The 3,149-nt window shown below is 49.2% G+C and overlaps 1 protein-coding gene across 1 annotated transcript; it reads left to right on the forward strand.

Moving 5' to 3' along the window:
* The first annotated feature begins 383 nt into the window (after positions 1 to 383).
* LOC127304666 (BTB/POZ and MATH domain-containing protein 1-like) lies at positions 384 to 1,635 on the forward strand. The gene has a single exon (XM_051335284.2). The coding sequence runs from the start codon at positions 409 to 411 to the stop codon at positions 1,633 to 1,635; it is 1,227 nt and encodes a 408-aa protein (XP_051191244.1). The 5' UTR covers positions 384 to 408.
* The last annotated feature ends 1,514 nt before the right edge of the window (positions 1,636 to 3,149 follow it).

The following is a 3,149-nucleotide window of genomic DNA, read 5'->3' on the forward strand; positions in this document are numbered from 1 at the left end:
CGACGGTGATCAACGGCCGGTAGCGGGGTTGGTCGGGGATCAACGTGGAGGGGTCCTGGGCAGGATCCAGGGTGGCGGCCTCGGGCAGTGGGAGGGAACACGCCGCAGAAGCCCATCACGTTTTTTCCCCTAGTCGTGGGTGTTCGCTTAAAGGTTTTAACTGGGCTGGGATGGCCGCGCCGTGGACACCCGTGACCACCTACAAGCTGATCCGAGAACCTTCCACGCGCATCCCATGACCTGGTCGGTGACCTCTGAGAGCCTGTTCTGCATGGCATCGAGCATTTGGAACTTGATGGAGTTAAAAAAGGATGGTCGGCTGCGCCATATGGCGTCTTGCTCCCTCTAACGTAGAATCCTACAAGCTTCCGTCCTCGATCGACTTTGGACATAACGATCTTGCTATGTATGCAGCGACTGCTAGGACAATTGTTGTCTGGCATGTTAGCCCTGTTTACTGTAATAATCTGGTGCCAGTCGCAGTCCGCAAAACCTCCGTCCTCCATTCTCACCCAAACAACACCTACTCACGCCATCGCCATGGAGAACTCCTGCGCTGCAAGCCTGACCGACGCGGCGCGCTTGGTGCGGCTTCTGAAGATCGGCGGCTACTGCGCGACCAAATCCACGCGCGAGAATAGCTGCAAGATCAGCTCCAGATGGCGCGTCGACGGGTACGAGTGGGAGATCCGGATCTGCCCGGATTACTTTCACACCTCAGGTATTACTCCGTGGTTAGCGCTCGAGCTTAGCTTGCTCAGCGGATCCAGCTCCCGCACGCACGTAAGGACGATTCTTGGCTGCCGGATGGTGGATCCGACAGGAATCCAGAAACCTTCCGAAGAAAAGAGGAAGTTCGGGCTATTCTCCATCTCCAACCCAGAAAGTTCAATGTCTACGCTGAAGCTCATCAAGAGAGAAGATCTGGAGTCATCAGGTTATCTCCAGGACGATGCCTTCACTCTGCAGTGCACCATCACCGTCCTCAAGGAACTGCCGCTACAGACGTTCCCGGCTCCGAAGGAAATCGCCGTGCAAGCCCCACCACCTTCGAACCTGCACCAGCAGCTCGGGGAGCTGCTGCATAGCGAGGCCGGAGCGGACGTCACGTTCGTCGTGTCCGGCGAGTCATTTGCCGCGCACAAGCTCATACTCGCCGCCAGGTCCCCCGTGTTCATGGCCCAGTTCTATGGGCAAATGATGGAGAAGAGCTCCCAGCAAGTCGACATCAAGGACATGGAGGCCGCGGTGTTCAAGGCGCTGCTCAGTTTCGTCTACACCGACACGGTGCCGGAGTTCGAAGAGCAGCACCAGGACAAGGAGGCGGTATCGACAACGGTGATGGCGCAGCATTTGCTGGCTGCGGCAGACAGGTACGGCATAGGAAGGCTCAAGCTGATCTGTGAGGGCAAGCTCTCAGGTGGCATCCACGTCGACACCGTGGCAGCGACTCTTGCCCTGGCCGAGCTACACCGCTGTGAGCTGCTCAAGGCCAAGTGCATCGACTTCATCGTCAGGAGTCCTACGGTTCTCGACGCTGTCTTGGCCACGGAGGGGTATAAGAACTTGGAGGCAAGCTGCCCTTCGGTGCTCACTGACCTGCTTACGTGCGCGACCAAGAAAAGCGTTGTTTAATTTGATGCTGCCAAGTGCTTATTTGTGTTTTATCTTGTCTTCTTCTTTTCTCAAGTTAGTGTAGCAGCATGTGTCGTACGTGCTTCTCTGGTAAGAAAAACTTGTGTCTATCTATATATGATGTGAGTTGTGAGCAATTCCTCTGTATATAGGCTGGGCTGATCGACTCACCAAGCCTCAACTACTTCTCTTACAGACTTAACACGATAATCTTACTTACCTCCTCAAAAACAAAAGTTGTAAATTTAATTGACAAGTCTAACCATCCTCGAAAAGAAAATTGACAAGTCTAACGGATACAATAGCGAAACCACTCGGGTCATACAAAAACTCAAAGTGAACACAACACAGCTACAAAAATTATTCACAACAATAATAGTTAGATTTCCATCAAATTTGGTGATTTATTGGTGTGAATTTTCCTAGATTCTAAGGGTACTGGTTTGTCTCTCTATTTCTTTACAAAACTCCAATTCTACTGGAGTACGATTAGTCACAATGCAAGAATTTTAGATGTATAACTTCTGAAGTTCCCTGTAGATTTTCCAATTAATTTAAATCAGAAAAAGAAAAACATTTCAATAATAGTATACGTCAAACAATACTTAACACTTCCGAACCAGGCCATGGAAGAGCTGCTAGCAACATATGGTTCTCCAAGACAAGGAAAAAGGCCAGTCAACAAGAACTACATTTTCGTTTAGGATTATATTTCCTTTTGTGTCCTATATATGATTGCACATTTGTTTTACCATATTTATACTTGATTGTCAAAAAAATTGCTATTAGTTATTACATTGTTACATTAGCCCAGAGGCATTTCTAGGTTCTTACAAGTCAGGCTCACATGTCAGTTACCACTTTTGCGGCTCACATGTCAGTTACCACTTTTGCTTCAGTGCACCTCCTCTTTCCAAACTTAAATACAATAACGGCTGAAATCGCTTGATACCTTTTCATAACAAAGGGCATGATGGTCATTAACTGAAAAAATCATAATTAATTTAATCAGTATAGCCGTATTTGTACGAATCGCTATTGTCTTTGTAGCCTTGTCCGGCCTACTACTTATGGTTGCCACGTACTCGTCACCCACCACTCATGATGCCTCCGTTCCTCGGCGGCAGCGAGCAGTGGTGACCGACACAAGCGACGGAGGCGAGAAATGCAATTCCCAGCACGCCATCCCAGTCGTTGGCCACCAACCCAGCAGAGGTGCTCGCGGCTTGCCTCCGATCTTGTTCCATGTGCTCGCCTGCACAGCCAGCAGCTAGCAGCGCACCTGCCTGAGAATCTTTCTATTCTTAATAGGTGATCCCATTTCTCTTCACATGCAGCCTATCCACCTCATCAAGCATCTCTGGCCAATCATAACTTGCCATGTCATTTAAGAGATTTGTCTGCAATGCCACGTCACCCTAAACAGATAATACAGAGCTTGGCACCCATGCGACGATCAGTTCATCTCTCAATGTCGATTGTAAGAGAAAACTGAAGCCATCAATTGCTCATTA

The sequence above is a fragment of the Lolium perenne genome, chromosome 5 (assembly GCF_019359855.2).
Source record: "Lolium perenne isolate Kyuss_39 chromosome 5, Kyuss_2.0, whole genome shotgun sequence".
In the NCBI taxonomy this organism is placed as follows: domain Eukaryota; kingdom Viridiplantae; phylum Streptophyta; class Magnoliopsida; order Poales; family Poaceae; genus Lolium; species Lolium perenne.

Coding starts and splice junctions, on each gene's coding strand:
- LOC127304666 (XM_051335284.2), top strand. CDS start 409: ATGCAGCGACTGCTAGGACAATTGTTGTCTGGCATGTTAGCCCTGTTT.